Source organism: Eptesicus fuscus, chromosome 5, assembly GCF_027574615.1.
Source record: "Eptesicus fuscus isolate TK198812 chromosome 5, DD_ASM_mEF_20220401, whole genome shotgun sequence".
In the NCBI taxonomy this organism is placed as follows: domain Eukaryota; kingdom Metazoa; phylum Chordata; class Mammalia; order Chiroptera; family Vespertilionidae; genus Eptesicus; species Eptesicus fuscus.
The window spans coordinates 59,670,387-59,682,929 of record NC_072477.1 but is presented as its reverse complement, the minus strand read 5'-3'; the positions used below and the strand labels follow the sequence as shown (position 1 = coordinate 59,682,929).

The 12,543-nt window shown below is 39.2% G+C and overlaps 1 protein-coding gene across 1 annotated transcript in view; it reads right to left on the bottom strand.

Moving 5' to 3' along the window:
• FBN1 (fibrillin 1) overlaps positions 1-12,543 on the bottom strand; it is a 233,037-nt gene that overhangs the window by 76,409 nt on the left and 144,085 nt on the right. The window contains exons 18-24 of the mRNA XM_028147684.2: positions 11,500-11,625; positions 6,473-6,598; positions 5,535-5,654; positions 5,304-5,441; positions 4,379-4,429; positions 2,642-2,767; positions 1,400-1,627 (exon numbers count right to left, since the gene is read on the bottom strand). Coding sequence (XP_028003485.1) covers positions 1,400-1,627; positions 2,642-2,767; positions 4,379-4,429; positions 5,304-5,441; positions 5,535-5,654; positions 6,473-6,598; positions 11,500-11,625 — 915 coding nt within the window. The remainder of the gene's footprint in view (positions 1-1,399; positions 1,628-2,641; positions 2,768-4,378; positions 4,430-5,303; positions 5,442-5,534; positions 5,655-6,472; positions 6,599-11,499; positions 11,626-12,543) is intronic.

Genomic DNA, 12,543 nt, shown 5'->3' with positions numbered 1-12,543 from the left:
GACTAAGTAGTCAGATATTGCATATTGTAAGAATCCTTGAGGCACACTGGTTGAACATTGCTGGTGTAGAGAAATAAGATATTCATTTATGCTTTTTTATGTGTTTTTGGATATGCCCAAAATACAAGAATTTCAAAGAAGACGTCATTTCTAATTTAAATTATTTGGAAATAATGTATACTATTTAAAATATTTTATCAATATTATATAGCCATAGAGTTTCATTAGTATAAGTAAAAGAGTTTTTTTGTTTTTTTTTTTTTTGTATATTAGGAGACGACTTCTGTAACGTGTAATCTGAGTTTACCCTTTTAGGAGACTTTCCCAAGTAAGACCTAAAGCTCAACAAATACAAGTTAATTTTTGCATAGTGTCATGAGAGACAGAACGGGCAGATTAAATCTCAAGAACACCAAGTCCTTCTGTGGCAATGGATTCCCACAGCCTTTGGAAGCAAATCACTCGAGTTCCTTTAAATTTACTTAAGAGACATTTAACAGGGCCATCTAGAAACTGTCTTTCTAGACACAACAATTTTAAATCCCAGAGCTTCTTGGACAAAATGCTCAGTAGGAAAAAAAAAAGTCTACACATTTTTCTATAAAGATAGTTAACTGGTATTTATATACTCATTTCCCATCTGATTCAATTATGAAGCATAATAACTAGGACCAGACACAATGGGCAACCAACACAAAACTCTATACTGGGAACATAAGCTGAGCCTCTCTGAATAGTCGGAATTCTGAGTAACCAATTATGATTTTTCCATATGCTAAAGTAAACAAGCTCTGTTTCATTGTGTGCAAAAACTTAAATCAAATTGGAATTAGATTAAATCTGCGACTTCTTGTTTTTTTGCATGAATTCTAGATTATAGCATAATAAACTGAAATAATAAAATATCCTGTCCCTGGAGTGTGTCTGCCACAGGAATGAGTTTCGCTACATTTGGACAAAGAGGATCTGCTGCTGGGGTTCTCATGCCATTCACCCTCCTTTATCTATACTCAGGTGGACTGCAGAGACATGGACGCTCAAATCAGCAGATAAAAGGTCTTCTCATGTGGCTTTAGCAGATGGCATACAATTTTCCCATTTCCTTTCATTCATGTTTGGCTTAGGGTAGCATTAAAATCTACTTTAACACTTAATAATGGCTAGATGGGTGAGGCAAGCAACCTCAGGAAATCCTGAGATATAGAAAAAAAAAAAACAACCCATTACAGAGTGAATGTTTGGTTACAGATCATTCAGGAAGCAAAAAAATGTATGCTGAGATGATGGAGGGATGACCACATGGACGGTACTCATAATCCCACTGGTAGAACTCTGGGCTCATGCAAATGTATCCTGTTGGTCTAAAAGAAAGGGCAACCAACCACTGAAACCATTGTACCTTTGAAGAAAGGTTTTCCGTTTGTAATTTCTTTTGTGGCAAATCCGGGTCCTCTGGGGCAGAGCTCCTCATACTCAGGCGTGTTTTTCACTGGACACTCCTCACATTCCTCCGTACCCCAGGCCGCCCCCACAGAGCAGCAGCAGGCGTCCATGCGGTGGCGGCCAGCAATGGGCAGAGTGCACTCCTCGTCATCGTATCTCAGGAAGCAGGTTTCCATGCGGATATCTGCCAGAGAGCAGAGGGAGCATGAGGAGAGCTACTCTGTGTTCACTTTTTCTGATAATTCTATGAAAGGAGCAGTATTCTAAGAAATCCTGCAATGTGCTTGGGGGAGATGTTTTCACAGACATGCTGGTTACCAATGCATATCGGCCATGAGGTCTTGCCATCTCTTCTCAGGCTAAAAGCAAACTACACTCTCTCTTTGGAGAACATCTGATCTGGCCCCAGCCCCTTTTCCTCTGATCCACTTCATTTTGGAGAGATGGACTGGTAAACTCCAAAATGAGGAAAAACAGCAAAGAAAAGCCATTCACTCCTCTTCTCAAGTATTCCTTTCACTTCAACATGTGTTCGTGTACACATTCTTCTGGATACACGTGGCGTACATCTAGCTCCAACCCCAAATTCATGGGATTATGAGGAAGAATAGAAAGAATAGCAGACCAGAGGTCAGAAGACCTAGAATTTGGTCCTATTCTGTGACTAAGAAGTCTGCTTGTCTGAGACAATGAGACAAATGAGATTATGCATCTGAAAATTATAAAGTGTAATTAAAACATAAGGCATGATATTCCCTCTCTTTCCTGATACCCACAAAAGTTTCCTGCAAGCACCTGTCCGCCTGGCCAATAGGAGGACAGGCCTAGCAGGTATGAGTTATAGTTTTTTAATTGAAAGTATTCTCCCCACCATTCACCTCACATCTTAGAGCCCATGACATATGGGGGTGGATTTAAGAGCTCTGGAATAATAGCTAAGGTGATAATGATTGAAGGAACAGTTACATACAATTCACTTCACTAACACGTTCTCTACTCTTTCGATAAAGAATAAACAAAGAGACTCAGTTAGGGAAAGCTCTTTTTCCAGAAAACCACCATGGATCCTAACAGAAATGCTGAATTTGGGATGCGTGTATCTGTACTTGGAACCAAATATTCAGCTCTATCTTATTAACTGAAGCATTAATAATCTTTAAGAAATGATCACTAGAAAGGTACTAAGTTCTGTGTTTACCCAGGCAGATCCTCCCAGTGGAATCCAAACTCATCCCATTGGGACACTGGCACTTAAATGATCCCTTGGAGTTCACACATTCGCCATTTTTGCATACTCCTGGGAACACCTCACATTCATTGATATCTATGAAGGAAAGAAAGCATGAAGTTAACATATCTGTAACATCATTCTACTTTATTCCATTCATGAAATCATAATTATTCTCATAACAGAAAAGGCCATTTGAACCTGACAAGATCACAAAATTAGTTTGCTTCCAAATAGTTTAGGTAGAATTTCTGGGCTGTCTGAATAGCAACAAACAGAGCTCACCTGCTGCTAAAGATATGAGTTTCTCCACTGGTCTCAGGAGTAATTTCTGAGTTGAAGAGACAGGGAGCTGGTGTGAAGTCTTGGAGACAGCTCTGGGTACTGTGACTGTCTCAGGTAAGGCTCCCAGGAACCAGATAATTAGCTTTATGAGACCAGATGTTTGGAAGTAAGTAGAGAAATAGAAACCTGGTCTTTCAAACGGGCAAAGAATAGAGCTTAAACGTGGCATGGGGAAAAATCCTACTGAGGAATACGCAGGGCTGGTAAAAAGATTCCCTTTTGAGAGTGCTGCGAAGTCCCCAGGAGTGTATTACTGGTTCTACCTCAGCAATGGTCTCACTGTTCTGCCAAAACCTTGGTTGTCCCAGTTTGAGTTGGGGAGAGTCAAAAGATGCTCGTGTTCATCCTTTTATCATTCACCCACTCTCTCTCAAATGTGCCCTTCTGTATCAGTTTGCTTAATGCAAAGCAGTATGTTCTCTGCACTTAATTTGGAAAAATATTCACCATCAAATTAATCCAAAGAAAGGCACTTACTTGCCAATGTCAAAAACATGGAGCATTGGTTAAGAAATTCACACATAGTGTCTCTATTTAGAAGAAATATTTCTCAAACTAGGGATGCTGAAAAAAATGTTCCTGATCTTTCCTTGTAAGAGAGATAAATGGGAAGGGGAAAATTTACCTTTTGGGGTATTTTTTTTTTTTGTTCTGGCCACTTGTATACAAAAATGTGCTGCTGAGGTCACATAAGTTATTAACTGTGGGTCTGGACCAAAGAAAGGCCAAAGAATTCAGTCATTATTTGGAAAGCAAGACCTTGGGTGGGGGTTATAGTGTTCCTCTTTATTTTAGCAGGGAAGAAATTGCATTTCATCCCGCATATGGGACTAATTGCTGTTTTTAAAATTGTTCAGCTGCTGTGTCATGTCAGGTTGTGTTAGTCACCCTGACCTATGTCTATCTGGGACTCCAGGAGAAAGAATCATGGCAAACTAGAGATTAATCCACGTATATTTTCAAAAATAATGCAGCTAAGTGTGTCTTTTTAAATCATATGTGATGAAAGAAACAAACAACAAAAAATAGGACAAAACCAGAAAAAGGCAAATTTTACAGCCCCATTAAAGACCTCCTGTTTTATCTTCTTGATATACAGCATTTTGAAAGGGCAGTCAACTCAAACCATGGTCAGCCTACATTCTCAGCCACCCTGTACTCTGGCCATAGTAGTTTGAAACTGGCAAGAGCATATATATGCTTGTGAAATTAACATCTGTTATGCTCTGTAGTTCTCATTATTTTATTTCTCTGCAGCATATTTCTCATTGTGAAGTTACATGACATCTTTATCCAGTCCAAGTTAACACAAGAATTCTTCAAGCACACAGAAATTTATGGTTTACAAATAATCATAAATACCTTCACATTGTGTTCCTTTTATTCTTGAATAGCCTTTACCACATATGGGATCTGTAAAAAACCCACAAACAAACAAACAAAAAACAAATTTGAGATAACAATATCCAGACTTTGTAGTTATGACCTAGTATAAGAAACACGAAAGAGGACCAGGAACATGAATTACATTTTGTCGCTATGAGTAAGTCTGAGATAACGAAGTGTTTCTGAAACTGCATAAGAGAAAAAGAATAATAATGAAATGTATCCTTAAATAAAGCTCAGTTCCTGTGAGATATCCAAAAAGACCCCAAGGTGCCCTAAAGATCATGTTACATTGAGGACCAAGAAGGAAACTGACTAGATTTCTCTCTTGCTATTAGCCCTAACATAGGAATCAAACTATGGGATTACTGTAACATGAATTTGGAAACCAAAGTCTAGAACTTGAATATATTGTGCCCTGCAGCATTCACACTATGTAAATGCATGCATTTATATACTTAAACATTGAATCAACAAAATTATCAGCAAGTCTCCCAGACCTCAGCTTTGCAACAGACTTAGAAATTTAGTCGTGAATACTGATTTCTTTATGTTACTCAATTTTTTTTTTTGGAAGAAAATGTGCACCTATAAAAGGCTCAGAACCCCTAGTCCCAAGATTCTCCAGAGAGCCAATAGGAATTGCTGGTCCAGGAAAGCAACACCAGCTAACTGTATTACAATGTGGTGACAGAAAACAATAAATTGCCAAATTACCTGAAATTATTGTCTTGATACTTCTCTTAGTTTCCTACTCAGTAATATGTTTTATTGAAGTCATCAGAATTAAACCTTCTAAAATCCTCACGTGAGCCCAAGTGCACAAAGTACTAGGCTTCTCTTTTCTAAGCAAAGTGACCAGCGAGATGGGCACAGGAGCCACAGCGCCCATTTCACTTACCGACTTGGCATATGGTACAGGGGCTCCCCCAGGCAGCGCCAAGGGAGGAACAGCACTCAGACTTTAGGGTGGCTCCATTGATGTTGATCTCACACCGCCCATCGATGACAGTCTGCCAGCAAGTGCCCTTGATGGTTTCTGTGGGGGGGGATGAAGAGATAATATTTAATAGGTACTTCAATACAGCAGCATTGGTAAACACCCGGAAATCATTCTCAGGAAGATAAATACCTATGCAGATGGTTTTTGTTGGATCCAAAGTACTTTCAGGAGAACATTCACAGATAAAAGAGCCTTGGCTGTTTTTGCAAACTCCATTAATGCAAGGACTGGATTCACATTCATCGATATCTGAAACAAAAACAGCTCTATATCACTGCTAAACACTAGTCTTTTTTAAATTTCTTTATTGATTTAGTTATTACATATGTGTCCTTATCCCCACATTACCCCCCTAACCCCCCAAATCATGCCCTCACCCCCCTGTTGTCTGTGTCCATTTATTAGGCCTATATGCATACATACAAATTCTTTGGTTGATCTCTTCCCCTTATGCCCACCCTCCCCTACCTTCCCTCTGAGGTTTGAGGGTCTGATCGATGTTTCTCTGTCTCTGGATCTGTTTTTCAGTTTAAACACTAGTCTTGAGCATGAATGGATATGGAAACTTTGGCCTCAATGTCTATCATAAATTCTTCATTAGATAGTAAAGCTGGCCTAAATAAATTTTTTCTAGACTAGATGGAATGCCAAAAATAATAATTAAGCAAGTCTCTATGGTACAGAATCTGATACGTGGATGAATATTTTTATTCAAGAAATATGTAAGTGTGATTTCTGAATAATGAACTCAAACAACATATATGTAATGTCTTCTGCATCTATTAAATGATAGCTAATAAAATGCCAATAGCAGGCAAATGCAAAATGAATGCTTTTAAAGGGTACTTAAACTGAGAATAAAGGACAAATAATATGCCAATTGCAGATAAGTACCACCAACAGCTTGCAAAGTGCATACAAGTGCCATTTAGGACCACAGATTCTCAACTGAAGGGGCATAATTATCTAAAATAGAAGTGACTATAATTTATTTTCATGGCTTTCTAGTGGCAATACAAAATAAAGCAAAGTATGTAGTATAAGAACAAAAAAAAAATGTAGTTTACCTTCACAGGTTTTTAGATCAGGTTTGTATATAAATCCCTTGGGGCAGGTACAGACAAAACTTCCAGGAGTGTTCCTACATTGTCCATTGTCACAAAGTAGACTGTTCAATACACATTCATTAATATCTGGAAAACCAATGAAAATGAACTTTTAAAAGAGCCCTTCCCTTGCATGCAACTTCTTTGCTCTTTTAGTTGGGTTTACAAAGTCACAATGATATGATTAATTCAAACAAAGAGGCAAAACGCCTGTCCCATTGGTCTTTGCCTAAACCACCCAACTTTAGGAAAATAGGGGCTTGACCTGACTATCTGTACTTGGTATGTACAAAGTCTAAAGTCACCACACACTGTTCAATTCACTTCTTTCTTGAGAAGGAAGAAAATCTGGATTTACTGGAAGTTACTAATCTTTATATAATTGTCTAACTATACCAGAATTCAAAGGACTAATCTATTTATTTAAGGAATTAAATAAAGATTTAGAAGGTATGGTCCATTTTTTGATATGCATTAGTTCCAGGATGGGTGTTTCGTCTTTAGAATAATTTGAAAGATCTCTGGTTATGTTTATCAAGTATGAGGCAATCTGCAGAGTTTATAATTGTCACGGGGAATTAGACGAGATTTAGAGAGCTGCGGAAAACTCCTTGCTTTCAGCTGAATAGTTGATCTATCTGATGCAAAATCTAACTTTTTTGATATGTATGACTTAGACTAGGAAGTGTAGAAATTACATGGCTTTTTAAAGTATCCCTTTGGGCTATAATATCACACAGCCCACAGAAAAAGTTATATATTCACAAGGAATTTTTTAGACATGGAGAGGTTCTGCTTAGATCATCATTTGACAAGCTAGTAACCCTGACATAAAGGATACAGAAATTCAGCACTGGAGAGCTGCATGGGTTCACAGTATTAAATACACTTAATTCAGCAACATATTTTAAAAGTCTTTAATATGGGAAAATCGAGTGTGAAGTCATGTTATCAGCTGAGTAAGTAGCATACTGAGAATTCTGTCAAAATAATATATGGAATGTTAATACTTTCCAAAAGGGTCATATTGCAATTCTTAAACTTTGATGATGTCTGAAAACTTAAACTGAGGAATTGATGATAAACATTAAAAACTAGCCAGGCCCTGGAGTCCTGTGTGGGAAATGGCTGGATTGCACCTTTGAGTCCTAACTTCATACTTCTGAACATAATCTGAAATCTGAAGATACTTCTGACTTGATAATAATAGTGCCAACTTTGAAGTATACACTGAGTGGCCAGATTATTATGATCTCTGAACGCATAATAATCTGGCCACTCAATGTGTGTGTGTGTGTGTGTGTGTGTGTGTGTGTGTGTGTATATTTATTTATTTATTTATTTATTTATTTATTTATTTATTTATTAGAGGCCCGGTGCATGAATTTGTGCATGGGGGGGTGGGGGGGGCGTCTGGCCAGCCTGGCCAGGGGAAGGGAACATGGGCCTTTGGCCGGCCTGCCTGCTGGTTGAACTCCTGGTCGAGGGGACAATTTGCATATTAGCCTATTATTATATAGGATTATTATATAGGATATATACACTGAGTGGCCAGATTATTTTGCATTCAGAGATCATAATAATCTGGCCACTCAGTGTATACTAAAGCACTGAACGAAGAATCCCTACAGCCTCTCAAACTCTCCCTTTGGCTTCCCATGGATGGAGCTAAACATCCCTGTGTCTTTCTGGCCTGCCCAAATAAATAATGATTTTTCATGTCTGCCAATGAAGAGAGGCTCTCATAGAAAAATGAAATAGTAAAACTTGTTTTAAGTGGAGTCTAGTTTAAAAGTACCATGTATAGCCCTGACCGGTTTGGCTCAGTGGATAGAGCGTCGGCCTGCGGACTGAAAGGTCCCAGGTTCGATTCTGGTCAAGGGCACATCCCCAGTGGGGGTGTGTGTGCAGGAGGCAACTGATCAATGTTTCTCTCTCATCGATGTTTCTAACTCTCTATCCCTCTCCCTTCCTCTCTGTAAAAAAATCAATAAAATATATATTTTTAAAAAAGTACCATGTGTAGCCTACAAAGGGGCCCTACAATTAAGGGTGTGCGAGACAAAGCATTCATTTCTCCAAAGTCAATGTGGACCACAGAGAAGGAAGGGCCAAGTCTGGGCCAGCAATAACAGAGGGAGGGAGAAAGAAGCCTGTAGTTCAAAGAGGAGGGTTTGGTGTGTAGCACCCCTGACCTGCTTCCATCCTCCATGTTTTCTAGATATTGATTTAGCCTGAAACCCAGATGAAAGCTGATTTAAATGGGAGCAGATGCTTTGTTCTACCGTTAGTTCTTTTTCCACATGTGCAGATGCCACATATTAAGAAGGCAAGCAGGTGAAAAATAAGATTTCTGCTTTTTCCAAAATAACATATCTGTACCTTGGCCACAATGACAATCGTCAGCAGCCCTAACAACAGAGGGATCTATTAGGTACAGCATTCTGCTTTCACCTGCAAAACTGGACAACTGTACATTGTATGAGAAGGGCAGTAAGTATACCCGCTATGTTCCATTCTGTAAGTAGATAAATAGAAGATAAAGTAAAAATTACTCATAAAAAACAATGAAAGTATAGGAAAGAAGAAGAGTATAGTAGAAGGTGTGAGAACAGACCTACAAAAATAACTCAGAGATGCAGAGAGAGTGGGAGGGGGCAAAGTGATTGAGGGTTGTTTTAGAGCACCTGGAGTTAGTTCTCTCTCTCTCTCTCTCTCTCTCTCTCTCTCTCTCTCTCTTCTCTCTTTCTCTCTCTCTCCCCCATTCCCTTTTCTTAATTTAGATAGAGCTATAGAGTCCAGACCTTCATCATGTATCGCTGTGTTAAAGTACCCACATTGTTTTAATACTGATATCAGAGTGTCAATATAAACACAGAATTTTGTAGGAGGAGGAGCTATGAAAAAAAGAAGAAATGGCCAACTATAAAAAAGTTACATTTGAATGAAGGTCTTTGTAACAGATTAAAAGTGCTGTAGAGAACGAAAGTACCTTGGCACTAGGAGTCAGAAATAACAATTAGGCTGAATGAGCTTTGGAAAGAATGTTTGTAATAACAAAAGGCCAGGGGACAAATTATGGATATTTCAGAGATGGTCAATATTAAAATAGTCCTATATAGCATCCTATATAATAAAAGGCTAATATGCAAATCTACCAAACTGAGGAACGACCAGTCGCTATGACGTGCACTGACCACCAGGGGGCAGACGCTCAATGCAGGAGCTGCCCCCTGGTGGTCAGTGCACTCCCACAGGGGAGCGCTGCTCAGCCATAAGTTGGGCTCACAGCTGGTGAGCACAGTGGCGGTGGTGGGAGCTTCTCCCTGCCTCCATGGCAACGCTAAGGATGTCCTACTGACGGCTTGGGCAGGGAGCAGGCCTAAGCTGGCAATCGGACATCATTTAAGGGCTCCCAGACTGTGAGAGGGTGCAGGCTGGGCTGAGGGATCCCCCCTTTAGTGCACGAATTTCATGCACTGGGCCTCTAGTAATAATAAAAAACTTAATTGGCATGACCATTGTTCCTTGTTCAAGGGAGTGAAGTTCTATATAATATAATTTAATCCCATTCCTCTTATAAATTAAAGCACTATTTGTCTACTCAAAGGCAACAAGTTTCTTGGGAGGGGTCCCAGTATTTCATCAAGCTCTCCAACACCAGAGGACTACAAATAGTAAAGGAAGAAACATGACAAATAAAACAGCTGACACCCAAGGACATATGGGAGAAACTTTTTTTTCCTAGGATCAGAACATATGATGATTCCCTAATGGCTAGATGGGAGATAGTTGAGTCCATTACCCAATAGGTAGTTGACACTTGCTAGATGGTGTGTTAAAAGAATGAACAGGACATTTGTTTATTTCAATCTGTAGCATCTATAAATTATTACATTTCCAACAACTGACTGACCACCTTAGAACAGTACATTTCAAACCCTACCCCTAAAATACCACTAATAAACCTGGTTGGCTTAGTTGGTTGAAGTGTCATCCCATACACCACAAGGTTGTGGGTCCCATCCTCCTCCATCGGGATGCACATGGGAGGCAACCATTAACCTCTTTCTCTCTCTAAAAACCAGTAAAAAAAATATCCTCAGGTAGGGATAAAAATACATAAATACATACATACATACATACATACATAACCCTAAAGGCAGAAGAAAGTAAACACCCACCTCTAAGCCCCAAATGGCTTTCATAAAGTAAAAAATATACTTTAGGTCTCCTGTTTATCTTAAAGACTACTAATTTTCATCCCACTTCATGAAAGTATGTTTGCTTTGAGGTAAAATGTGTTTTGCTTACAAATAAAAAAGGTTCACCATCTTACATTTTGGTTTGGGTATGCTTTGGCATATTTTCACAAGTCTAAATATTCTGGTTTTAGAAGCCGAACTTCAGGAAACCGGAGGCAGTATGTCACTACACCACAGAACGGACACTACATTTCAGAAGATACTAGTCTAGGCAACTGGAGAAGCTGAAGAAGAAAACAATGGTGTCTCTGTTGACCATTTTTTTCTCAACCAAAGGATTTATTTAGTTACTGGCTGGTACCTTCATTAGGATTGTTAGAGCATAAAAATGATATTTGTTAAACTTAACAGAGAGCAGTTATTACTGAAAATAAGCTGGGTTTTCTCTGATTAATCCTAAAATGTGGTTGGGAGAAGAGCTGCTTCATGGTAAAAATTGGGGATGCCTTCGTAGCCATCCCAGAATGATTCAGTGTTTGCATTTTATGTACCTAAGGAGCTCCTCTTTTAAGGACTGAATCTGCTACATGATTATTCATAAATTATCAAAATTCCACATAAATTTTTGTCCACCAAGACATGGATGGACCATGCTGTCACCCAAAGTGTAGAGCATCCACGTGCCCAGTCCCTGAAGTCCTTCATGAGTAGTTTCCTCCAAAGCATCAAAAGGAGGAAAGCAATGTGCACGGAACATCTTAGAAAACAGGGGAAACTTCTCACCAACACAGTTTTTCCCAGATGAATCCACTTCGTATCCTGAATTGCATATACATTTGTAGGTCCCACGGAGGTTTTCACAAATTCCATTTGGACAAATGTCAGGATCTAATGCACATTCGTTTATATCTGCACCACAAAAGAGTCCAAAATCAATAACATTCTAAATACCAAATGAACTGTCAAAAGATAACATTACAATAAATGTAATGACCTTAGGATCTTGTGAAAAGAAAACAAAAAACAAAACAGTGACAGTTTGATTAAAAAAAAAACTTTGATCCCTTTTTCTCAGTACAAGATATCATGAGTCAAATCTTCCTTCCCTTAGTCTATGAGAGGAACTGGCTTCTGACCTGGACTTACAAGATTTCCAATCCTTAATCAAACTGAAGGAGACCTCCTGGCTTCTGATCCAAACACCGAGATGGGAAAGTGAATCAAAAGCAGAGCCCAAGTCCCTACAACTGGTCTCTCTGCCACCTGCTGTCCATCTCCCATCCACCTTCCACATTGCCACCAGACTTAACCTCAAAACACGGTGACTGTCATTCTCATGGCTCAAACTCTTGTAATAATATCCTCAAGCTCAAATTAAAATTCGAACCCTGTTTATTGACTTTAAGCTTTTCACTCTTCCATGAACATAAAACACCCTCTTCACTCTGTGTCCAGAATGCTTGAGGCAGACCTGTGCTCCCATCCAAAGCCCACTCAGACACCACCTGTGCTGGGAGACCTCTGTGGCTCTGCCCAGAGGATGCTAGGTTTCCCCTTGCTGTGCCCTCCCAGACTGAGGAGAGCTCTAACAGTCAAAGGCGATATAGAATGACAATCAGTGAACGGCAGTCTCAAATCTTGGTGCCTGACTCTTCTATACATCAGAGCTGAACTTTTTGACTTCTGCAGGTCCCTAGCACAACTTAGTTACTCAACACTAGCTCCTTATTCATTATATATTACCTAAATTCTCCTCTCGTGTCCTCCAAATATCCTCTCCCACCTTCATCCACTCAAAGTGATGAAATCAATCAAGTTGAGTGAACT